Source organism: Epinephelus fuscoguttatus, linkage group LG23 (genome assembly GCF_011397635.1).
Source record: "Epinephelus fuscoguttatus linkage group LG23, E.fuscoguttatus.final_Chr_v1".
Lineage (NCBI taxonomy): Eukaryota > Metazoa > Chordata > Actinopteri > Perciformes > Serranidae > Epinephelus > Epinephelus fuscoguttatus.
In genome coordinates, this window is record NC_064774.1 from 14,340,617 (window position 1) to 14,364,109 (window position 23,493).

The 23,493-nt window shown below is 39.6% G+C and overlaps 2 protein-coding genes and 1 non-coding gene across 7 annotated transcripts in view; 2 read left to right on the forward strand and 1 right to left on the reverse strand.

Moving 5' to 3' along the window:
• Positions 1-23,493, forward strand: part of intu (inturned planar cell polarity protein) — a 98,940-nt gene that overhangs the window by 55,676 nt on the left and 19,771 nt on the right. The window contains exons 1-3 of one of the 3 annotated variants that reach the window (XM_049569506.1): positions 15,719-16,418; positions 18,236-18,840; positions 21,918-22,003. In XM_049569506.1, coding sequence (XP_049425463.1) covers positions 16,333-16,418; positions 18,236-18,840; positions 21,918-22,003 — 777 coding nt within the window. In that variant the 5' untranslated portion in view covers positions 15,719-16,332. Of the gene's footprint in view, positions 1-15,718; positions 16,419-17,018; positions 17,268-18,235; positions 18,841-21,917; positions 22,004-23,493 lie in introns of those variants that run through there. The other 2 variants (XM_049569505.1, XM_049569507.1) reach the window with 2 other exon arrangements.
• trmt10b (tRNA methyltransferase 10B) lies at positions 1,476-17,607 on the reverse strand. Of its 3 annotated transcripts, none has more exons than XM_049569517.1 (9): positions 17,434-17,607; positions 11,260-11,411; positions 10,347-10,455; positions 10,106-10,239; positions 8,100-8,252; positions 7,768-7,846; positions 5,573-5,640; positions 5,210-5,333; positions 1,476-4,929 (listed from the first exon to the last, which is right to left on the reverse strand). In XM_049569517.1, exons 2-9 carry the CDS (start codon positions 11,389-11,391, stop codon positions 4,793-4,795), a joined length of 936 nt encoding a protein of 311 aa, XP_049425474.1. In that variant the 5' UTR covers positions 11,392-11,411; positions 17,434-17,607; the 3' UTR covers positions 1,476-4,792. The 3 variants fall into 3 exon arrangements, with proteins under 3 accessions (XP_049425474.1, XP_049425473.1, XP_049425472.1); XM_049569516.1 differs by lacking the exon at positions 17,434-17,607 and adding an exon at positions 11,555-11,587 and having other exon boundaries at positions 5,210-5,330; XM_049569515.1 differs by lacking the exon at positions 17,434-17,607 and adding an exon at positions 11,555-11,587.
• On the forward strand, positions 15,092-15,308 carry LOC125884524 (small nucleolar RNA U3). Its single transcript, XR_007448727.1, has one exon. It is a non-coding gene; the product is annotated as a small nucleolar RNA U3 (small nucleolar RNA).

Sequence of the window (23,493 nt, forward strand, 5' to 3'; positions counted from 1 at the left end):
CTCAGCTAGGAAAAGCTTAACCTTAAGTGTCATACTTAAGGGGCAAACTTAAGGTACTTTGTCCAACCAGCCCCTGAATCATAATTTAAATCACTTACAGAACTCCTTTAAACATTGGAGATGGTTTCTTTCTTTCCCATTCTTTCCCATCGCTTTGAAAACTGTAGGTGTAAAGCACCCAGCCTTATGCACAAAGCCAAATAAGGTCTGTGTTTGATGAAAACACTGAGTCTGTCTCATTAAAAAAAGTCCTATCTGTGCCAGTGAACCGCCTCCCTTTAGTTCCCTGGAAATCAGAAGATTCAGACCTGAGTTAACAAAGAATGAAAATATTTACAATAGAAGGTGGGGTTGCGTCCAAGAGATGAATCTGATGTTAGTAGGTCATCCAGCTCCCACGAGTGAGTTAGGTTTAACAAAACCCTTTGATCATGGAAAATTTGTATCATTTGTATCATGGAAAATTGAAATACTGTAACTTGTTAATGATTTACTGGTCAATCTACGTTCCAACCCTCACCTATAGTCACACGCTCTGGGTAGTGACCGAAAGCGGCCAAAATGAGTTTCCTCCGCAGGGTGGCTGGGCTCAGCCTTAGAGATAAGGTGAGGAGCTCAGACATCCGGGAGGGACTCGGCCTTGAGCTGCTGCTCCTCCACATTGAGAGGAGCCAGTTGAGGTGGTTCGAGCATCTGGTAAGGATGCCTTCCGAACGCTTCCCTTGGGAGGTGTTTCGGGCATGTCCAACCGGGAGGAGACCTCAGGGCCGCCCCAGGACACGCTGGAGGGATTACATCGCCCGGCTGTCCTGGGAACACCTTGGGGTTCCCTCGGAAGAGCTGACGGAAGTGGCTGGGGAGAGGACTGTCTGGGCTTCTTTGCTGAGGGTGCTGCCCCTGCGACCCGGACCCGTATAAGCGTAGGACGACGAGTACGAGTACAAGTACAAGTACGAGTACGAACTTGTTAAACAGCAGCAGGGGAGTTCCTGGTTCGAACCCAGGGTTGTGTGGAGTTTGCATGTTCCCCAGGTACTCCAGCTTCCTCCCACAGTCCAAAGACATGCAGGTTAACTGGTAAAGACTAAAGACATAAAGTCTAAAGACTCTATGCTTGTCTGTCTCTATGTGTCAGCTCTGTGATAGTCTGGTGACCTGTCCAGGGTGTACCCCGCCTCTCACCCAACGTCAGCTGGGATAGGCTCCAGCCCTGTCACCCCCCATCAGGATAAGTGGTTATGGAAAATGAGATGTCACCTCTGCTGGCTGACTCACGCCTGCATTATCTCTGGGTTTACGTTTATTTCCTTGGTTTCTGTTGCACAATACTTTGTGTGCTAACATTGTTTGTATTAATATTTTATATACAAAGACTGATTACATAGTGTTTCAAGGTTAAATTCTCTGCAGTGAGGCACAATAAAAACAAAAAAAGACAATCTCCCATTGTAAAGATGTTTATTATTTTTGTCTTTTTACCTACAAAACTTCAGGGATTTTCCAGCTATAAAATAGAAATTTAATCATGTATAATTAAAAAAAAGAGTTCACAATGCTGCCATTCACTCTCAACAAACATGACTCCTGGGGAGGTGTAAAAATACAAAAGGTTCTCTGAGTCAGTCAAATGAGAACTAATAATCATCTCTGGTTTCAATGCAAACAATACCAAGAAATGTTAAACAGCAGCATCTATTTCTCCTCAGCCAGGGTCTTATTAGGTCGTATCTTCTGTCTCATTCGCTTGAACGCATTATAATGTCAAACACACAGGCTTGAACTTTAAGTCTCTGGTTAAAGTGACAATCTCAAACACTCATAAAACATTAAAAGCATGCAATGGTTGAATCAATATATTTAGTCAATCAATCATTATGGACAACAAAACATCAAATACAGCTTTCAATACCAGGCGATTCAACCTTGCAGTGATTTGAGCTGTGTGCCTTTGCATACTTAGAGTAGATGCCAGAAAAGGCAAGCAAGCATATCACAGCATGAGTTAGCACTTTGCACCTGCAAGTTTTCTTCATGCTTTATGCTTGTGTGCAAGTTTTTCCGCACCCATCAGCCGTCACTGACGTGAAAGACCTACAGTAAACGGTACAGGAACCAAGAGGAGAGCACGTAAGGCCAATCTTAGCTTGGCTGCTCTGCACTGACTTCCTGTTACATGTACAATTGATTTCAAGGCCCTCTTCCTTGTATACAAAGCCCTAGATGAACTAAAACCGAGCTACGTTGGTAATTATTTGCCTCCAAGAACACTGCGATATTTGCTGCTGGTTTATTGGAGGTTCACAGCAACAACCGGAAGAAGATCAGGGATTTGGCTTTTGTCAGTTACGCCCCAAAGCTATGGAGCACATGATGTATAGACATCAGAGAGGGCTGCTCAATAAATATTTTTTTTTTTTTAAATAAAGCTAACAGTGTATCTGTTTTCTCCAGCCTTTAACTAGCTACGACTTTACTGATACAGATATCAAAACGAAGGTACAAGTCGCACATCTATTTTCAAACAGGTCCGTAGGAGAGGGACGGGAAGAGTAAAACTTGTAGAAAAGACTGGACAAGACTAGACCTGCACAAGGCAATGAAGGTCTAGTCATCGAAACGTTGCAACAGCTTTAACGTCATTATTTTTGCAAGTGACGCAGGCCTGAAACTCTTTCTTCTTATACTTCACGTTGCTGCATTTCTTTTAAAATGTTGTATCTTACTTGATTTTATGATGTATGTTTTTAAAATGTAGCAGTTATTTTATGATTTAAAAACTGTTATAAAATGTCCTTTAATATTACAAATAATAATGATAATGCATTTTGTTCATCGACTCTTTTCAAAGCACTCAAGGACACTTTACAAGATACAGTAAAAAAAAAAAAAAAAGCAGCAGTGTATCCATAGATCATAAAATCAAACAATTCCTTAATATATAATAAATGTTAATAAAATGTCTAGACAAAAATCATAATTATAAATCTAAAGTATACAGTCATCATCATAAAGTCATCTTCAGTGCAGGTCACCATATGTGTGTCACCATTTAAATCAAACTGAATATGCCAGCATGAAAAGGTGTGTTTTCAGACGGGATTTGAAAGTAGAAAGAGAGTATATTGATATAATATTGTGAATGTGGTGGGTGAGAGAGTTCCAGAGGTGTGTGGCAGAATGGCTGAAGGCTGTAGAGCCCACATGGTAGTCAAGTGGGCAGATAGTTTTGTGAGTTGGATTGCAGAAGAGTTAAGAAGAGATAAGAGTATGGGAGGGTGTGTAGATAAGGAGTTCAGACAGGTACGAAGTGGCTTGGTTATTAACAGTGAGAGGCAGAATCTTGAAGTCGATGCAATATTTGACAGGAAGCCAGTGAAGCTGCTGGAGAACAGGAGAGATATGATCTCTGGAGGAGGTTCTGGTTATGATATGGTCAGGTGAATTCTGGACCAAATGGAGTTTATGAAGACAGTTGAGAGGGAGACAAGGAGGACAGAATATTGAGTTGCCTTGTTCGCCTGTTTTATGTTCGTTCTGATTGCTTATACTGCCCTTATTGTAAATCACTTTGTACTGCATTTCTTGTAAAAAAAGGTGCTATATCCACCTTCTTCCTGAGGGCGCCGCTGTAGAAATGATCATAGGTGCAACTTCCTGTGAGATAGCGGAAGTAGCAGTAAGCTAGTTAGTCCCAGAGACTGTCTGTGGTGAGTCCCAGTGGCTACTCTTGGTGGCTAACCGCCAACGCTGGTTCTTTTAGAAAGTAATTTGCCTTCAGTTTAGCAAATACTGAATTATTTTTTTTAACAAATATTTAACTAATGTTAACTTTTTTAAAATGTCTTTGTGGAGCTCTGGTACCTGTTGCACTGTCTGTGTCTGTAACGACTAACAACCAGCCCAAGCTACATTTTTGTCCCCAGCAACTGTGTGTTCAACATGTAACCAGAACAAAAAGGGACTGTTCCTGTTGCAAAAGGTACCATTGATATGAGAACTAAAACCACAAGAGTTTCACAAGACAGAGAGAAAAAGTATTAAATCAGAATTTGCAGAGGAGAATGATTTAGACTGACAGGTCCGTCACTCTACGTCAGTACATGATATCCTTGTCTTTCCCCGTCTGACTTCATTCTCAACCTACATTAGAAAATTATTTGTTCACACAGACGAGTGAAGCTGGGAAACATCACATTTATTTACTTTACATGGGGCTACAGTTAATACTGAGTTATGGTAAATATTTGCCGAATGTGTAAGTATCTCTTTAGATGGAGCAGATGTTTACCTTAAGCTAGCTCGGGCCATGTTTAAGTTTACACTATTTTAACGGCTGCTTTGAGATGGCAGTCAGTGATGGCAGAGATATGATCACATAACCCTGTTTGAGCTGGTGTATTCCACGTTTTATTTCCCAGTTGCTCTTGGAAAGAAGAATAGAGTACTGTAAACAAACTGTTACCAGTGGAAATCGCCAGTTGTGGTTCAACGCTGGAAGTTGCACCCATAATTCACGCAATGTATCATGGGGGCTAGGAATTACGTCCCTTTTTCCTCTTTGATCCATGCTTGCAAATAGCAACACGGAGTTTTGCATCTTCCTGTGAGATCTGTGAGAACTGTTTAGAAAAAGTGGTGTCAAAATGTGACTTCTGCTGTGCTAACAAGGTGATGATGAAGATCAGATGGATCCCAGTTTAAGCCTCTTAGCAATCGGGAAAAACTTCACAATGGATAGTGATGAACCAATAAAGGGTTACGTTTGAAGCATGACTGAAAATGGATCTAGGTGCTATGTTTGTGAAGAGGAGACAGGAAGTGGTGAGGATTTCTCTGGCGCGACAACATAACCCTTCCCCCGAGGAAACCACATCTGCAGGGCTTCTGTCCAGCTGCCGGTGTTGCAGAAAGTCAGTAAGATGTCAAACACTGTAGACAAAGAGACAGACTCCATCAATAAGAAACACAAAATAGTAATGAAATTATAATTTAATAAGGGCTGCAACTAATGATTATTTTTATGATTGATTTCAAGATTAACCATTCAGTCTATAAAATGACAGATGATAGAGAAAAATGTCTTTTAATGTCTCATTTGGTCAGTTCAAAACCCAAAGATATTTAGTTTAACATGAGTAAAACAGAGATAAAAAAACGACAGTTGGCAATAAATCGATTAGTCGACTAATAGTTGCAGCAGATGGCTCACCTTGATTAACAGAGAGGATCTTTGAGTGGAAATTCTTGGCGTTGTCTTTCTTCACCATGTACTCGTCTATGGGCAGCCTCGCTGTGTGGACCCTCAGCTCTGTGGCCCTCGAGAAGCTCAACTTCTACAGCCGAGAGACAGCAGCAAATAAATAACATATCACACATGCACTGATATAATCTCACCTAACTGTAGTTATACCACTGCAGTAATAATGAAAGCTGGATTTAATTTGGCTGAACACAAAATAATGTTAATCTTATGCCGATTAATGAAAGAAACCCAACATCCAATCAGTCATATTTAATTAACTGATCAAGGTGTTGCTACGTGACGTCTGTGTTGTGTCTTAATGTGTAATACCTTCTGGATGCTTTCATCCACGAGGCCCCCGAGGACATACACCTTGTCAGCATCCACTGTTGGTAGAGCTGAAATTAAAAAACAGATATTTAGAAAATAGTAGCGAAGAAAATCAAACAGTCACTTCCACACAGTGAGGCATACATCTTATCAATTAAACACTAGTATCAGATTGGTACTTGGTATTGGACGATACCCAAAGCCCAGTTATCAATATTGAGACTGGTGCATTCCCAATGTAGACATAGGAATATACAGTGGTGGAAAAAAGTTTTCGGACACCCTTAAAATTTTACACAATCTCAAATATTATCATGAAATATTTGTGGAAAAATCTTTTTTTGTGTTTCAAAAGGTGTGGCTGCATTAGTCAGATACAAACAAATACAAATTATATTGTTTTGTTTATTGTTTACAAGAAAAACTAACAAAACTAAATTCTTGACAGTTTCAATATGTCAGTTCTCAACATTGTCGGTATCAAAGTCAACAAATAACAGAGAATGTGTTCAAAACTGAACAAAAAATAAATAAACCATCACATCATCAAATTAATATTTAGTAGTCCTGCCACTGGCACGTAGTAGAGCTCTAATCCTGGCTGGCATGTTCCCCACGAGCCTTTCACACTGCTGAAGGGTAATCTTGTCCCATTCTTCTTGAATTACTGCTTTTAATTCTCCTAAATTCTTTGGTTTATGCTTTGAAACAGACCTTTTGATAATCCACCACAGATTTTCAATGGGGCTCATGTCTGGGGATTGAGCTGGCCACTCTAAGACCTGGATACTGTGCTCCTGCAGCCAAGTTCTACTGGCCTTGGATGTGTGGCAAGGGGCATTATCTTGTTGAAACATCCAGTTTTTACCTCGACGGAACAGTGCACGCGCAGAAGGGAGCACGTGGGTTTGGAGAATGGTACAATACTTGGCAGAGTTCAATGTGCCATCACAGACAGTGAGATGACCAACACCAGCAGCACTCATGCATCCCCAAACCATGATACTGCCTCCACCATGCTTGACAGTAGGTACTGTACATGCTGGAGATAATGCTTCGCCTGGCCTTCTGCGTACCCTCACATTAGTAGGAGGAAGATAAAGCTGGAAACTGGACTCATCTGACCACAAAATCTTCTTCCACTTCCTGGCTGTCCAGTTCTTGTGTGCCTGGGCCCAACGACACCGGGCTAACCTCTGTCTCTCATTGATCAGGGGCTTCTTGATAGCCTTGTAGGACCATAAGCCATGATCTAAAAGTCGGCCACGTACAGTGCGGGTGAACACTGGACACCAGTTTGGTTTGACTGCTGCTGCTGAAGCTCCTGTGATGTCATTTGGCGGTTTTGCCTGCACATGCGGATCAGGATGCGGTCATTTCTTGCTGAAGAAACCCTTGGACGCCCAGATCTTGGTTTGTCTTCCAAGCTGTTGGTTCGTCTGTATATCTGCAGAGTGTATCCAACTGCTGAAGGACTGCATCTGCACTTCCTGGCTATCTGGCAGCAGCTGTATCCTTCCTGGCTGAGAATCTTTATCTTCAGGCGTGTTTCCTGCGTTAGGTTCCTTGTTTTAGCCATTTTTGTGTCTGAAGAACTTTCAAATGTGCTGGCTTTATGTAGACACGAAGCTTGGCAACAAAAATTGTGTCTTTTAATAAAAAGAACGACCTTCATCACTGGTACCAAAATGACCCAATACTCAAAATTTCTTATGTATTTTTATGGAACCAATCAATTTTAAGTTTTTAATGGCTTTTTTAGGATTTATTTAGTATTTTGGCTGTGACTGTACTAAAATTGCACTTGAAGACCTAAGAGTGATTCTTAATGCAATATTTCACAAATGCATGGGGTGTCCGAAAACTTTTTTCCACCACTGTACATACGACATTATAGCTTTGATCTGAAATCTGATTTTTTTTGTCTCTGTTCATTTAGGTTTTTATTAACTTTAAATTATCTCTGTGTTTTAGTTTGTGTAATTTTGAAAACATCATTTAGTAAAGTGCTAGTGGTGGTATTAACAGTATGAGTAGTAAAAGTTGAAGTGGCTATACTGATGATCAGTTATGAATGTGGTCAGAATGCGCCCTCTGCTGGCCAAAAGATGTATTTCAACTAAAAACCTTTTTTTAAATATACAATTTAAGCCCTCTGAGAAGTTTGTTCTCTCCATTGAGACAATCATTCAAACCTTCTTCAGCATCTGGTGTGAGGTAGACGACAGTTTCTGGAGGGAAAAGGTCCAGGCAGCTTTCTTCTGTTATGTCCATCTGAATTAAAGAGACACATTAAAAATAATTAGACTTTGTTGCGAAATATTCAAAGTATCCATGGTCCAGATTATGTACCATCTTATGTATTCAGGTTTAGGGTTAAAATAACACTTAAAATATTTGTCTACTGGTTCATTTCAAAGCCTTTAACTTGGACAAACAAAACTACTGCAGAGATTTTGAGCTTTATCTTCTCTCTGAGGAATACTAATGTGTCAGTGTATATCAGGGTGTGAACAATAATAGTCACCATGTAGTTGAGGAAGCCTTCGTTCATTCGAAGGCACTCTCTGTAGAGACGGCTGTCCTCTCTCAGGTCCGTCAAGAGGAGGTGAAATGGTCGAGTCGCCTTCTTGTTCGAGCCGTACAGCCTTCTTAACTGGCCGGCCAGTCGACTGATCTCCTGAACAGCACAAACACACACACAGTTCAAGACAAGCGAAACAAAGGCAGATGTATCTCTGTAGAAAACCATTTTAGGAAAGAAAAACCAGTTGTTTATGTGGAAGCCCGTTTCAGAAAGCATCCCAAATTATTGACTCAGTATCTGAATAAAGACTTAAAATAAGGAGTTAGTATTTCAAAATAATAAGTTAATATCTCAAAATTGTGACTTAGAATCTGTATATAGTGACTTAGTATTTCAAAAATAATGACAATATCTCAAAATAATGACTTTGTTTATTAAAATTAATTAATATCTCAAAAAGTGACTTAGTATCACAAAATAGTGACTTAGAATCTTTAAGTCATTATTTTGAGATACCAAGTCACTATTTGAGATACTAACTCATTATTTTTGAGATATTAACGCACTTTTTAGTCTCTTAAAATAATGAGTTAATATCTCAAAATAGTGACTTAGTATCTTAAAATAGTGGCTTGAGTCTCTTAAAATAATGAGTAGCTCAAAATAGTGACTCAGAACTTTTGAATAATGATATAATATCTCAAATTAATAAGTTAGTATTTCAAAATAGTGACTTAGAATCTCTAAATAGTGACTTAATATCTCAAAATAATGAGTTGATATCTCAAATAAATGAGTTAGTATCTCAAAATAATGACTTAGAATCTTAAGATAATAACTTAGTATCTCAAAATAATGAGTTGATATCTCAAATAAATGAGTTAGTATCTCAAAATAATGACTTAGAATCTTAAGATAATAACTTAGTATCTCAAAAATAATGAGTTAATATCTCAAATAATGACTTAGTATCTAAAATGAATAACTTAGTATCTCAAAATAATGACTTGGTATCTCAAATTAATGAGTTAGAATCTCTAAATAGTGACTTGGTATCTCAAAATAATGAGTTAATATCTCAAATTAATGAGTTAGTATCTCAAAATAATGACTTGGTATCTTAAATGAATGAGTTAGAATCTCTAAATAGTGACTTAATATCTCAAATTAATGAGTTAGTATCTCAAAATAATGACTTGGTATCTCAAATGAATGAGTTAGAATCTCTAAATAATGACTTGGTATCTCAAATTAATGAGTTAGAATCTCAAAATAATGACTTGGTATCTTAAATGAATGAGTTAGAATCTCTAAATAGTGACTTAATATCTCAAATGAATGAGTTAGAATCTCTAAATAGTGACTTAATATCTCAAATGAATGAGTTAGAATCTCTAAATAATGACTTGGTATCTCAAATGAATGAGTTAGAATCTCTAAATAGTGACTTAATATCTCAAATTAATGAGTTAGTATCTCAAAATAATGACTTGGTATCTTAAATGAATGAGTTAGAATCTCTAAATAGTGACTTAATATCTCAAATGAATGAGTTAGAATCTCTAAATAATGACTTGGTATCTCAAATTAATGAGTTAGAATCTCTAAATAGTGACTTAATATCTCAAATTAATGAGTTAGTATCTCAAAAATAATGACTTAGTATCTAAAATTAATGAGTTAGTATCTCAAAAATAATGACTTAGTATCTTCAAATAGTGACTTAGTATCTAAAGTTAATGATTTAATATCTCCAAATAATGACTCAATGTCTTTAAATAGTGACTTCTTGAGATAATGACTGTCATGTCTCATTATTTTTGAGATATTAATTGATCATGAAATATGTAAATCATTATTTTGAGAAAGTTTCTCATTTTAATGACTTACAGGATCTTTTGTTCATCACACTGGGAAAACCCCAAAGGGGCTTCCACAGTTTTGAACCCTCTATATGTTTGGAATTAGTCTCTGAGAGTTTCATGGTGCAGTTTTGTGGCACCTACCTTGTCAGACATGCTGTCTGTCATACTCAGGTCAACACAGAGTTTGAGCCCTGTAGACTGAGCCTCAGCTAAACGCTCTTTGGTGATCGCTTTCATGACCCGTTTGGTTAACTGAGGATTATCTGCGCCGGCATCTGTATGACGAAAACACAGGGAAACACTGCATGGTTCTGACTTTTACCTCCAGTCTCCATCATTCAAAGGCAAAATGTGTGTTTAATTCACTTCACTGGATCTGTACCTGACTCCTGCTCACGGTTGAGCTTCCTTCGCTGCTTCTCTTCTTTTCTCTTGCTTTTCTTTGCTGCCAGCTGCCTCTCCCAGTGACGCTGCTTCCTCAGTACATTTTTCTGTTAATTAACAACAACAACAAAAAATGATTAACAATGCAGAGTGACTAAAGACAGCTACAGTATTTTAAGACAACTTGCATAAATAACTGGGATACTACATTAACAAATTGTTTTATTTATTCATCAACTATGAAAACCATCTGTTTTAGGAGGAAACCAGGCATCTGTGTAAACTTTGGGTGGTTTTTAGCTTGTCAGCGATGGTTTTTTAATCTTGTTTGAAAGGTTTTGACAATATTTTAGAAGCCAAATGGTCTTAAAAGTTTCTGCAATGATGGAGAACCAGATATTATATCAACCAAAGTAATCTTAAAACCTTAATATAACCTAAACCAAAATTAGGCTACCAACAGCAGGATATCATGAATTTAGGATATTGAGTTATGCTCAAATGGACTCTCATGAATACAATCCTCTAGCCAGCTAGCAGGAGTTTGGGAGGGAGATGTTGCAATATTCTTCCTAACAAAATCCCTTATTTGAAGAAGTTTTTTGACTGCACATCAGACCAGAAATCAAACAAGACCATTTGTGTGAGCTGTGATGCTCAGATCATTTGTTGCTTTCTGTTTTTTTTTTGATGCATCTTTACACTTGTATTTGGCTGTTTTGAGGTTTTTCCAGTTTTTAGACTCATATGTGTTTTTTCTTTTCTTTCTTTCTTTAATATTTTATAGCATCAATAATCATGTAATAAATAACGTAACACTGTGATAACTTTAGGTGCTACCCTGGAGATTCATGTAAGTGTAAACAGGTTTTAAAGTTATTCTTGTTTAAAATGAGAGTAAACAAACTTACTGAAAACGCCGCAGCTTCTCTCTCTGGCCTGTCCTCCACCTCAGCCGTGTCCACGTCTATCTGAAGCAGATCCATCTCCTCTGAAACTCCATTCAGCTGCTTTTCACACTCATCTGAGCTGTTATGCGCCATCTGTCTGCTCTCCACTGGATCTATTAACAGACAAAAAAACCATATTTAAACAGATATCATGACGCCAGATGTTTTCAAGATCGTAGTTTTATCTGAAATCCAATAAATGACACATTAAAAGCAACAAATAAGTGACCGGGAGGCAGGAAAAGAGGAAACATACCCGGCTTCAACGCTTCCATGTGAGCGGCGCATGTGAATGACGTCAGAGTAAACAAAGGGGAGGGGGCAGGGCCAAAAGGATGAATGTTAGTTTTTTGAGGAAATAAACAACAGGAGTCAGTACAGCCAGACATAAATCAAATATTGGGTAGTTTGCCTTGTTTGTGTGGCGTTTAAAAAAAATTATTAAAACAGACTTTGGGTCAGTTCCTGTGTGGAAGTTACATTTCCACTAACCGCCAGCAGGGGGCGGTGTAACACTGATATAACGCCAAATGCACGGGCACATTATAATCTGTATTATTCATTACTTGATACCACTAATAAAATGTAATGGAGTTTCTGAAAAGGAATCTCTTTAACTGCATTAATTCTTCTTAGAAAAACATAAGGTACATATACATTATTGTACTGCTTCATGTTTCTTTTCATTTATTTATATATCAGGAAGATGCACATGAATCGACATTACTATAAAGAGAAACATATATGTGATGGCCAGCAGGCTGATTTTCAACTGTAGTCATGGGCAGATTATGAGACAGTAGGCCCCTGGGCACAGACTTTAAAAAGGACCCACAACTTCTCCGACATATGAGTCAGACACACAGACTTCATGGTGGTTTTTCCTCTTGTTTGTTACTGTTGTTTTGCATCTCTGTGTAGTCATTACGCGTCTTTGTGTAGTTTTGTGGTTTCTCTTTGTGGTAATTCTGATCATCTTTTTAATCTTTGCAGCTCTTGTCTGCACGTTTGCTATTTTTAATGGTGATTTTTATTAATTGTAAGTCATTTAGTAATTCATTTTACCTTTTATATCTTTTTTCTTTAATCTTTTCTGTATCCTTTGCTATGTTTTTATATGTTTCTGTAAAGCACTTTGAATTGCCCTTGTGTATGAAATGTGCTATACAAATAAAGCTGCCTTGCCTTGCCTTGCCTAATTCTGTGTGTGGCCGTGTGTCTTTTTTGCCCACTGTGTGTCTCTTTTAGTAATCTTGTGTCTCTTTTCAGTTTCTTTGCATCACTTTGTGGTCTTGTTGTTTGTCTCTGTGGTCATTTTGAGTCTCTTCCTGGTTGGTACATGTTCATTATAGTAACATTTTGCAGGTGAAGGCCAGAGGAGGCCCCTGACACTTTGAGCCCTTGGGTCTGGGCCCCCTCTGTAATCCTTACATTACTGTAGTCCTTTGGTGAATACAATACATCAACAATATCCTCTGTTCAGCACATATAGATGTGCCAACAAGCAACATTAAGCAACAAAAGAGAGCTGAGCAATATTGATTATAGCCATATTTTGAAGCATGGACACACGCAGAGCAGCAATAAGACAAAAATAAGATACAACAATTATAAAGAAGATCTTGATAAGAATGTTAAAAGATGCAGTTACAAGTTAGTAAACTTGTGATACAACATGACACACAGATAAGCCATGCAGCCTGGGGTTGTGAGACAAATCTGTAGAGGAGCATACCAGGTTGTTATAAAGTTGTGAATATGACAAACATACACGTTAGAGTTATATTCTGAAACAGGCAGTCTGTGCTCCACATAAAGAAAAACTGCAATTTACCTTTTAAATATATTACCACTCACTAACAAGGTTAAAGAAAAGGTGGGAAGAAGAAAAAAAGAGGAAAGGAGGTTTGTATTTATTCCTTTTTTAATTTTTATTTCAGAAAGGACACATGTACACTTATTTTTGTTAACTGTCTCCTAACAATGGATGTAATTTATTGTCTTCCACCGACAATATATAGGACTTAAGCTTTAAAAAAATATATAGTATTTATTTATTTATTCACTTGCTTCCTTACTTTATAAACGTTGTCTTCCTGTCTTAATATTTATTTTATTTTTTATTTTTATTTTATTTATTTATTTTAACTTTGTGACCGTTATATTCCTGTCTTGATATTTTATTTTATTTTATTTATTTATTTTAACGTTGTTAACGTTATCTTCCTGTCTCGATTACGCATGCGCGAAGGTGCGCGATTTCTCCAAGGGAGGGACATTTTACCGTATTTACCTGACGGATGGTGAGTAAATCCTGTAGGTTTTTGTTTTCAAAGTACTGTTGCTATATCTTAAACATTAAATCTAGTTAAAACAGTTTGTAATATGTGCATCGTTTGGGGTTTTCTTTGAAGCTGTAAAGTAATGTCAGTTATTGGCTCAAAGTTCAGACGGTTAGTCAGTTAACGGTACACATAACGTTAGCTAACGTTAGCATCACCGTTATCCTGTCGCTATTCTGAAGGTTGTCGTGTGAAGACACTTATAGTCACAGTCTTTATAAAACAAATGGTGGTTTTAACATGTTTAGGATGAAAAGATGAACCGTCATATTCGGTCTGTCTTCAAATATGTGTTAAGTTCGTAGGTGGGCCGACCGACATTGCTAGCTAGTGCTGCGTAACCTCCTCGCGCAGACTTAACCCGAACCTACAGGGTACAGTTACAGGCACTTTAATACAAATATTTTGGGCCTTTTAGACAATGCTAATCTTTTACTCAATGATAATACAACAGTAATAACAATGAGCTAATACGCCGTGAAACTATTGTAATACAAACCGTTACGTTTATATACTTAAACTACTGCTTAAATTATGATTTTTACGAAATGCAAATGAGACATTGGCATAGAAGAAGAATGCACCATGTAGTTTAACGAGAAAACCTCAAATGAGCAAGAAAATATGTCCCCCAACTGTTCCTAAAGAAACTCTTAATAGCTTTAAATATTTTGTTGCAGTGTGATAAAGTTGTAAACTGCGCCCTGTATGTTTTTACGACTTAAACATGTCTCGTTATTTACCGCGATATTTAGTCACACACGGGAACTACGGCGGAACCTCGTTTGTCGTCGGAAGCCAAAACGCGGTGCACACTTAGCCCGTCACTATCTAGCTCCTCTTAACGTTAAAGTGTGATTTTATCGTCTTTTTCTTCGTGACAAAATTCCTACATTAACTTGTTTTATATAATGTGACACCAGCATTCAGCCAGTGTGCGTGTCTTGAAGATATTTTTAAATGTCGGCTCTAGAAACATTAGTTTTGTTAATGTTGTTGTTAGCATTGGAGGCTAACACGCTGCCATGCGGCACCACAGCAGCCAATGAGAGACTTTGAAGGACAGATATGTCACCAGAAAGCATTGTGGGTATTGTGAATACATATATTTTATAGATTATTTTAACAGTTATTAAGTATTTTATTCTAGAAGCAGCTGTCATGTATCTGTTGTGCTTTGTGTCGTCTGTAGATCGGTGTTAAAATGTATTTATTGTGGCAAATATTGTAATTATCGTACGTTTAAAGCTGTTATTTCTCGATAACAAATGCGGATATATGTGTATATTGTTGCTTCTATTCATTGTTGTCCATTGCTTTGCTGTTAAGATGTTATATATGTGATAATATTTTAGTATAAACATGTGGTGTGCAGTATTGGGATGTGAGCACCATGATGGTGACGCACAGGTTCGCCATATGAATAGTAGGGTTAGGGCAGTGTAGAGGTTAAGACTATACTTTCAGGGATCATTTCTATAGTTCTTAACTTGAGAAATGTGTTTCTAAAGTGTTTGGTCTCGCTAGCCACGATGATGAGTTGGTGATACTTCTTCCTGAGCGCGAAGCGGGTAGAGAGACTTGATTCAGTTCATATGCTCTCTGCTTTTGATGACCGTTCAGTGTCTCCTTTGGGGACAATGAGGGAAGGAGTATGATCAGAGTGGTAGTGCAAGTATGTTGAAAATCAAATGAAATATTATACACATTAGAAAAAAGTGCAACAAAGGTGTGATTGTACTCTGGACTATGTTGGCGGTGTGAATTGACAGAATTATCCATAGTGCAGGTGTCAGTATTCCTATAGATACGTGAACCCAATTTTTGTACGAGTTTTGTATTTAGTAATCTCAAAATTAGGGTCATATAAACTCACTACATTTCGGTGTGACATATTTCACTCCCCTCCTCACTGTCTGTCAAGTATTAAGAATCTTAAGGCAATATTCAAAACTGAAAAGCAACAAACCACTTTTACTCCTCACTAAACTGCATTTTAAATAGCTTTCTTACAGCTGAAATAGCTTTTATCTTGCATAATAGCGTTTTAAATGCTGCACATTCTTTATAGGATATTGTATGTATAAGCAATGGATATTATATTGCTGCTGCAGCCTGGCATGAAAACAACCCGCAGCACCAATCAAAGTTTATTGCTCTGCTAAAGTAAATAACCTGAGGGTGTCTTTGTGCCTGACATGTTGTTGGGAGTATTGCCAGGGATACGCGTGGGGACAGCTACGTTATTTCCCTAGGCTTGAATAGGACGCTGTGGGCTTGTCTGCTGAGCTTTGTGTCGGTCGCCCAGAGGAGGCGGGTTTTTACTCCACCTGCCAAGAGGACCGCTGGGACAAATTCCGCTCTGCTGGCCTGGAGAAACACTCAAAGTGGGTTTCTGCTGCCTCTGAATAGCGTCGGTGTTGGACCGTCCCCTCCTCTGGGTCAGTGATTGACGTGAGAAACTGGAGGAGGACTCGTTGTGGTGTTGCAGACGCAGTTCAGCCTGCATCATGCGGGCAGAAACTTCACACGGGACAGAGGAGAGGAATTCATTTCATCTGGACTTGTGGCTGCGGACAAATTGCTTTTAAAGCGTTTCTTTGGGGACATTTTGGAGTTTTAATTTGCTTCTACACGAACTGGACAGCTTGAGTTAACAGCGCTGTTGGCCCGGCGACAACATGACACACAAATGATGTTTAACATTTCTATAGATGGAGGTTCATTCTCTAAAAACTTAGAGGACTTCGACTCTATTCGCAGTGTTCTCCTTTACAGGTCAGTACAGCCTTTACAAGATGCATTTTAATAGAGCTTGTAGTTTAATCTAAAGTGTGCTTTTGTTTGGTCAGAGGCACTTTGAATACCGGAGGGGATTTAAAAACCTCGTGCACGCCCGCAGGGAGTTGGAGAAAAGGAGGGCAATAAAATAAAAGCAGAAATGTGCATTTAATTTGAAATATAGTAGAGGCAGACAATTTGTGGTCATTGCATCCTCAGTGCCAACTTCCGTAATTGCTGTGGCGTCAAGAAGTGAGGTTGATCTTATTTTTTATGCATTTTCTAATGATTTAAAGCGTGATATTTAAGTAAAATGTTGCATATTGTCCCCATTGTTTCTGAATACAGTGTCAAATTGAATTAAATAGTCCTGTAAATATAATGTGAACAGGTATGTGGTGTTGTCTGTGTGGCAGCTGCATTATTTAACTCATTGAGAGTCTCGTGCTGCCAGGTAAACTGGCACACGGTGGCCCATGCCACACAGGCAAAAGAATGCTCTGCTCGGAAAGCTTCTGTGTTGTCAGGGGCAACTGCGCCTTTCTCCAATCAGATTCGGCGCATTCGCGTCACGTGATACAACACCAGCGAGCTCGTCGATGCTTACAACATGGCGAGCGAATTTCACCGTTCGTTTCTGTGAGAAAAGTTGAGCTTTTAAAAACGCGTTTCGAGATTACCGTGGGGGATAGAAACGTCGCGTGAAGAAATGGCCTCCGCAAACGCGCGCGAGTGTACCGGAAAAGCTCTTAGTAGCGGACAAACGGAAGAAGAAGATGCCGAGCACGGTGACGGTAGTGACTGTGAATCCACATCACCGAGTTTCAACAGCTCCGACTACTCTGAGTAAGACATTTGACTCTGAGACAGCAAACAAACAATTTGCACGTGCATATGACAGTATACGACACCTTAAAGCTGTTGAAGATTGTATCAGATGGTTGAACTTTAAAAAACTTCATGAGGAAGAGATGCTGACGGTCTTTTCATGGTTTACACTGCAGATACAAACCTTAGGCTGTGCTGTGCTGCTGCTTAACATCATTTATCGCCACATGTGATCCAAAAATAGTCGTTTTGTTAATATAAATACTCCTAAATGTGAGTCAGTGGCCGGCTTTGCCAAAGAGGGAGGACGGAGTGTCAGCCCATCCACACACTTCACCATCGCTCCTCCCCTGTGCTTTTCATAGCTTCTGGAGAGTGTTTTCAATCTGGGAGGTAAACCTTCATAAATAATTGTATGCTTCTTGCCGTCCTCAGTAGATTTATGGATATCGCGTCAAAGCTGCCAACCACAGGTTCTTCAAAGCAGGGTTAAAAGGAGAGAAACCAAAAGAGAAAATAGTTTTTAATCCCACCCTTTTGGTCAAGCTTGTGTTCAAACTTTGTACATGTAGTTGTTTTTAGTTTAGCGTTTTTGTTTCTGCATTACAGTATAAACATGAGCAATATCTGATATATCAGAAAAAACAATGGTATTTTTGACTCAGTATGTCAGTGATCTGAAAACAAGTGCATAGATAATGTTTCATCCTTTTTGGGACAGAAAGAATTAATAATGTGGAAATGATGGCAAACAAGTGGAGGCATTTGTTGTACAATTAATTCTGAAAAAATATCACTTCTGTGCAGCATTTTAGACCAGAAGAAGACAACATGTAAGCTATATCACAGTCTCAAAATCTCAACTCTTGTATCATCTTTTTGATTCATATCAGTACATGTCTTGTTCCTCCCACTGTATCCCCAGTTTCATACCACTCTGCCTCTGACTCCAGGCACCTTTTAAAGCTCTGTTTGTTTTCTCTCAGTGATTTGGAACCTGAATGGCTTGATGACATCCAAAAGAATGGCGAGCTCTTCTACCTGGAGTTGAGTGAGGGCGAAGAGGAGGCTGCCTTGGCCCAAGCCACCACCAACCAAGGTGTTTCCACCAATCATGTTCGCTTCAGCGAAAAGGAAGCCGAGATCATCACAGACCAAAACAAGAAGCAGCGTTGTGGTTCACGGATGAAAAACGAGCCAGCGCTTAAAAAGCTAGCCAGGATCCTAAGGCGAAAACGGCGTCCGTCTCAGCGCCGAGGAGGAGGGAAGGATGGGGGTAAAGACAACTCTGCTGTATCGTCGCCTCCAGCGTCCATCCTGAAGAACCAGTCGGGTCAAAGGCAGGGTGTGATGGTTCAGCAGCAGCAGCTGAAGGAAGTGTGCGTCTACCTCAACCCTAAACGTCTTGGAGGGTCATCAACACCTCTCTCGGACAGTGGAGGCCTGCTGGAAGCGCTGCTGGGGGTGGTGCATCGCCCCTCATGGAGCAGAGGACAGGGAGACCCTTCAGTGGTCGGGCAGGAGGAAAGACTGACTGTTCATGGATTAATACCCAACAGCCCGGCTATCAAATGTGGCCAGATCTTAATTGGTAAGACCATAACTCCAACAGTTAAATATGTGGGGTTTTTTTTATCAGTGGTCACCTTAAATGGTTCACAGTATTTTCCATCCAGATTTGAAAAGGCAGACATGGGAACAATTTTTTAAACTGGTCCAGTAGTGAGTGAGAACACTTGTCACTTTGTCACTGACACTGTTTTGTTGATGACACATCCTTGATTACAATGGGATCAGTGATTCTCAACTGGTGGGTCGCAGTCTAAAAGTGGGTCGTGCGTCTCTTCTGAATGGACAGCAAGTGACTCTGAAATGTGTAAAGTTGGTAAAAAAAAAACACACTTTATTTAGAAGTACAATGAATTTCTAGCACAGAGCTTTTATTTTGGTGCTGCTTCCTGCTGTAGAGTAACAGACAGCTACTTCGCAGAGACAGCAAACTAGCTCCACAACATGGCCAAACTCACTGAATGTATTACATTGTGTGGAGCTTGAACTAATGACGAAGGAGACATCTAGACCCTGTGGCTGGACCAGATGGGAAACATGGGGCTAGATGGCACCAAGGTTTCAAGAATCCTGAATGAAACCGGTTCAAGAACCAGAGCTGATTTGGCTGAAAAGGGGTGTCAGTGGCAAAACCAAGCACTTAGTGGACATGAAATTGACGGTGCTCAAGTGCCCTGAGTGGGGACATTGCAGCCTGTTAAGCTGCTGTCGGCCACTCTCACTCAATGCCGAGCCAATTTCAAACAGTGTTGTTCCCATTAGTCACTTAGATACAAAAACATTGGAAAATAAGGTCCAGGTTGAAAGACACTGAAGTTAACCGTTAACTAGCTATGATCCATCCCCTCTAGTGTTCTGGAAAAGTAAAGAGCTATCCTATCCTGCTAAAAAACGTTTGGGGTTGGGCAGTTGTATCTATGCACAGCTCAGCAGAGGAGGGTTTAATCTGAGAAGCTTGATCTTTGAAAGAAACATTTAATTTAAATGGTAATAGAAAAGTACTTTCTGTGACTGACCCTCTGCAGAAGGCACTCTCTCCATCCTCAAAGAGAATCAATTGCCGTCAAGACAGGGAAAATGCAGCTATGCAGCAGTTATGATTTCAATAGCAGTCATCTGTGGAGTCATGAACCAGCACTGACTCATTCATTTCCACACCACACAAATGCACTGCCAAAGCCTACAATTATTACAACACAGTCTTAGTCACAGTCACACACAGAGTTTCTTAAAGGGATACTTTGTTGATTTTCAACCAGCTTTGTATTGTAACAGTGTAGGGTAATATGTATAGATAAACTGTGGTAAACGTCCTTTCTATCTTGCCAGTGCCCAGATCTTCTTGCTCATTTGCCAGCGAAAAATGAGCTTGAACTACAGATTGTACGCCATCATTTACCACTACCATGAACAGAAAGAGAATAGAAACAGATCGACAGGCCGCCCCCCCTTCTCTCTCTCAGACACAGACTAAACTCAGACCAAATGTTAAAATTAGGCACTGTTGACCAAATACAGACCTATGCAGTCACTGTATTGCCCATTTCTCATCTAAAATGTCTTAAGAAACATATGTAAGTGCACTGTTTGGCTGTAATATGAGAGTTTGTGAACTGGAAGTGGGCGCTATACTTTTTCTTGTATAAACCGTAGCTAAAAAAATGAGATCTTCTCTCTCTCAGACACAGACCAAACTCAGGTCAAATGTTAAAAGTAGGCAGTGTTGACCAAATATGAACCAGTATAGTCATTTCTCACCTAAAATGTCTAAAGAAACATATTTAAGTGCACTGTTTGGCTGTATTATGAGAGTTTGTGAACTGAAAGTGGGTGCCATACTGTTTCTAGTTAACTGTGGCTGAACCAAGATTCTGCTACCTACTGCGTTCCCTATTATAAGTACTATTGTTATTATTCTATAAGTCACATTATGTCACCCACCAGCAGGAGAATTTATTGGTCCGTTGTGGCGCTGTGCATTCTGGTTGTTGTAGGTTTACTGCCTCTTGAACAAAAGTGAATACACTGGCTTTTTTTTCTTATGTTTTCTCTGGCCAAAAAGCACCAATTTTCCTTCTTCTGCATAGACAGCTTAGTTTTACAAAATGACCATCTCTCCAGTAGTGAAATACTTCTCTAAGAAAAAGAGCTCAAAGCCGTAAATAATGAGCATCATGTACAAAACCAAAAACTGAAATAGATAAACAATTATTTGTAAAGGCAACGAGATAGGTTTCTGGTTATTCTGAAGGAATATACTGCAAGAATTAGCCCAGGACTGCATCATGTTGTCTTCAGCACTTTCAGTGTGGTGAATCCATAGTAACAACTACAAAGAAATACAAATCATTATCATAGTTTCAGTTTTCAGCTCTGCTTTGGTAAAACCACAATGCTCTTGTTAAAAATGCGTGTAGGATGTTTAATAGCTACTTCTCATGGCCAACTCTGAGCAGCAACTATTTTCAGTCCTAGTGAAACTTTCAGCACGGTTTTGTAGAGTGAAGGAAACCCTAAATGCAGGTCTGGTGCTGCTGAAATCTGTCTGTTTGAAAGCTCAGCCTCTCTGAAGTGATTTACTTCTATCAGGGCTAATGATCGGACAGTTTTTACTAGCAGACGGAGGAACGCCAGTCGTGCTTCACCACAAATGACTACCCACATGAGTTACTGTTTAGAGAAGCTTTTATGCAGCACAGCTACATGCTTAAACAATTAGAGCAGTTAAATACCTGAAATAGCTCTGTTACTGAGATGGTGGTGAGTTCCCCTGCTCACAAGCAGGTGAAGCTCTTTATTGGTGTTTTACTGGGTCTGCACAGCCAAGTGCACGGGTCAGAAGTACATCACAATTAATACAGTCAAGTAGTAGTGTTCATTCCCTTTCTTGTGGACATCTTTTATTACTATGAGATCCATGTATCTCTTCCTCTCATGGCCCCTTTTCTTGGTCTGAAGGTGTGCGGCAAACCAGATTTAATGTGGGACTGTAAGCTGGTTAAACACACACTTTAAGTATTATTTGGGATCTATTTTCTGTTTATTATTCAGCCCAGGTTTGCTGCTGCTAAATGTTCCTTTTCTGTATGCCGTGCGCAGGTGATGTGCTTGTAGCAGTGGACGATGTGGACGTGACCTCCGAGAACATCGAGAGGGTTCTGTCCTGCATCCCAGGACCAACACAGGTCAGTGTGTGTAAATCTGCCCAATAAAGGCTCAGTAACAACGATCTGCAGTTTTCTATTGAATCGATTTTGATAGCAGGGTTCCCACGCATACTAGAAAACAGTTGACTGATTTTCCAGTCGTGGAAAACACGTGAAACATGAGAGAAAAATAAAATGTCCTGGAAAATCTTTTGTTGTCCTGGAACATTGTTCCAACATTGTCCTATTTTCCCTCAGCTGAGAATGAACTGCTTGTAAAGAGGCTTTGGTATGGTGTGATAAACTGAAAAGAGTCAATGCCAGTTGATAAATCAAATCAATCATACCTACTATAAAAATGCCCTAATACTTGGTGGAGAAGCCTTTGTTTGAAAGGGCAGCTTTAAGACTCCTCCTGTACTGAGAAACTAATGTCTCACAGAGTTGAAGTGAGATTTTGGTCCATTCTTCCACACTTTCAAACCTTGAAGATTTCGGGAGGGCCCACTAGTGAATCTTGATCTTTTTAGTTCCTTTCACATATGTTCTATTGGGTTTTAGTCTGGTGTTTGACTGGGCCATTCCAACACCTAGAAAACACGTATTATTATTATTTTTCAATGTAGATGCGCGGCAGAGCAACGCAGGCGTTCCTGAGCGCCCATTTTTCAGGGAACGTTGGCTGCGTCCTGAGATAAACCGAGTTCAACTTTTGGAGGGCAGCACTGCATGTGGTGTGATGAAGAACAACCAATAAAAGCCAACAGACATCTTTTCCTTCTTCCGTAAATATCAGTCTCATAAATACGGAAAAGTTGATCATGTTAGTGCAGGGCTACCCAGAGCTCTACATCTGTCCCACGGACGATAGGCCACACTTACAAACAGCGTCTGGAAGAAGATCAGCTCTGTACTCAGGATGTCAGGTAAATAGGCTGTGATACGGTGCCTGTTAAGGTTGCCTAGCAACCTCAGATGCAGCCTGACGCTGTGCTCTTGAAAGCTGACGCAAAAAAGGCACAAGGGTAGCGCCCAGCGCCCGACCTCACGTTTTCCAAGTGGTTTAAGACACAGCATGTATACGGCCCCTTAGTGTGTGGTGTGATCCCTGTCTGTCATGTAGGGTTTGATATTGGTACTCGATACCTTTTAAGGTATCACCCGAAATAACCCAGGACCAAGTAATATGAAAACATATTCAGTCACATGATACATGTATTCTGTCCGTTTTCCACCAGGGGTCTGATGTCAATGTGTGTTTGTGTCTGGGGCATGGAGCTCACACTCCTGCAGCAGCAGCCACAACCCATACAGTCTGTGGTGAAGTCCAGTGCAGTGCATCGACAGTGTTGACATATCAGCATGCCGAGATGCCACCATAATTTTTAAAATTATGTAGGGCTACCCCCTGATAGTCTGAGATTCAAATTATGAGTCAAAGACCCCTCAGTTGATTAAGATTGCTTCAAGATTGCTTCTCCAGATTTAGCTGCAGAGTGAGTGCTCCTCTACTTTAATGATACTCTTTG